Here is a 1,725-nt window from a genome sequence, read left to right on the forward strand (position 1 = left end):
CGGTGTTTATGCCCTAATTCCCTTGAAAACAAAGCATTCTGCTCTGCAGACAGATCCCCTCCTCCCTGCCTTCATCCAGGGCCCAAACGCTTCTGTAGCAGGGATGGGGCGAGTCCCCGAGGGGCAGGGCTGGGGGCAGTGAGCTCCAGAGGGGCTCCAGCCCGCGGGAGCTTCGGTTGGCGGTGCTGACCGCCTGCCTGTCGCGGTTCCGAGAGCTCTCTGATGGTCAGTTTTTGTTTTAGTCCGAAGAAGATTTTCTTGAAAGAAGGAGAGAAGTGGAGAGGCTGCTGAAGAAGAATGCGGATTGGATCTGGGATTGGTCCAGCAGGCCGGAGAACATCCCGCCCAAGTGAGTGCTGTTGGCGCGTCCGGATGAACTTGGACGCAGCTTTTCCTTCCACAAGTCCACACACGTCTGTTAATGCTGTGACTGTGCTTTCTTCCTCAAAACCAGGGAATTCCTTTTCAAACATCCCCGGCGCACAGCTACCCTCAGCATGAGGAATACAAGTGTGATGAAGAAAGGGGGGATATTCTCAGCAGAGTTTCTGAAGGTTTTTCTTCCATCTCTGCTTCTTTCTCATTTGCTTGCCATTGGACTGGGGTAAGTTTGAATTAAAATAATAAATGTTTTCTTTTTTTTTAATCTGTTTTCTCTGAAGCCTGATTCTGACTCCAAAACCTCACTTTGTCTAAAGATGAATGGATCAGGTGCAGATTTGCATCACTGTTCTGTAACGAGCGCATAACAAAGTCACATCTTCAGCCAGTGCTGAATGTGGTACCCATAAAATTTCAGAATAATGACTCGTTTTAAGCTACAGCAAGTACATGAGTACAGGTGCAGGGTAGGGTGGCTGTGAGCGTACCAGGTTGGGAAATAATGAGTAGAGAAGGAGTAAGAAGTGCATGAAGATGATGGTAAAACGAGAGGTTTGCAAATTTCAGAGGTATTTAGCAAACGGAAAAACTTAAGATAGCAAAAGGGAAAAAGGTAATAAAATGTCTGATGGGAGACCTCCTGAACCAGAGAGCTCTTGCTGACCCCGTCCTTATCGCTGACTCTGCGTGAGCTCTTCGGCTCCAGGAATGCAAATTATTCACTCTTGGAACTTGGGGAGGACGGTCAGACAAGGCTACGCCCAAAGTCACTACCGACGGAAAACGGGGTTTCGCGGTAGTCACTTGATTTGCCCACGGAATCACAGCTGGCACCGCTGCTCCTGCTGGGAATTACTTAACCGGGAACGCGAGGAGAAAGGAGTGTTCCTTACCCGCTGTCCGTGCTTCCCAGAGCGAAAGGCAGCACTCGCTGACCGTGTGTTCTCCATCCGCAGGATTTACATCGGGAGACGCCTGACGACCACAGCTTCGAGCTGCACCTTTTAAAGGCACCGGGAACCTTGTCTGAAAGTGAAGAAAATGGTCACCTGGGAATGCGGGAGGTGGACAGAAATGTTGGAGGTAGCGACAACGGTGTGGTCAGCGTGTTCTCATTCTGTAAATGTGTTCATGGTTTAGTGGGAGTGGGAGAAGAGCCACTGCAGTTAACGTAGCGCGTGTAGTCTTCTGGATCGATTCATAGAGCTCGTTTCCGATGCATCGACATCTGTTTTATTGCTTTGTAGTGAAGTATCTTTGGGAATTAAAAGAGCTTGATGTTCAAAAACAATTCTAGCTTCAGTATAGCAGTTGTGATCGAGCTAGGTATTCATCCAAACCGCT

The 1,725-nt window shown here is 48.8% G+C and overlaps 1 protein-coding gene across 1 annotated transcript; it reads left to right on the forward strand.

The window, feature by feature from the left end:
- Positions 1-242: 242 nt before the first annotated feature.
- On the forward strand, positions 243-1,389 carry BNIP3 (BCL2/adenovirus E1B 19kDa interacting protein 3; the record flags this gene model as incomplete). The annotated part of the gene is made up of 3 exons (XM_009879313.1): positions 243-349; positions 455-604; positions 1,338-1,389. Coding segments are annotated over 3 exons (309 nt in total), but the record flags the coding sequence as incomplete, so codon positions are not given.
- Positions 1,390-1,725: the final 336 nt, after the last annotated feature.

This window comes from Apaloderma vittatum, unplaced genomic scaffold (genome assembly GCF_000703405.1).
Source record: "Apaloderma vittatum isolate BGI_N311 unplaced genomic scaffold, ASM70340v1 scaffold40260, whole genome shotgun sequence".
NCBI classification, from domain to species: domain Eukaryota; kingdom Metazoa; phylum Chordata; class Aves; order Trogoniformes; family Trogonidae; genus Apaloderma; species Apaloderma vittatum.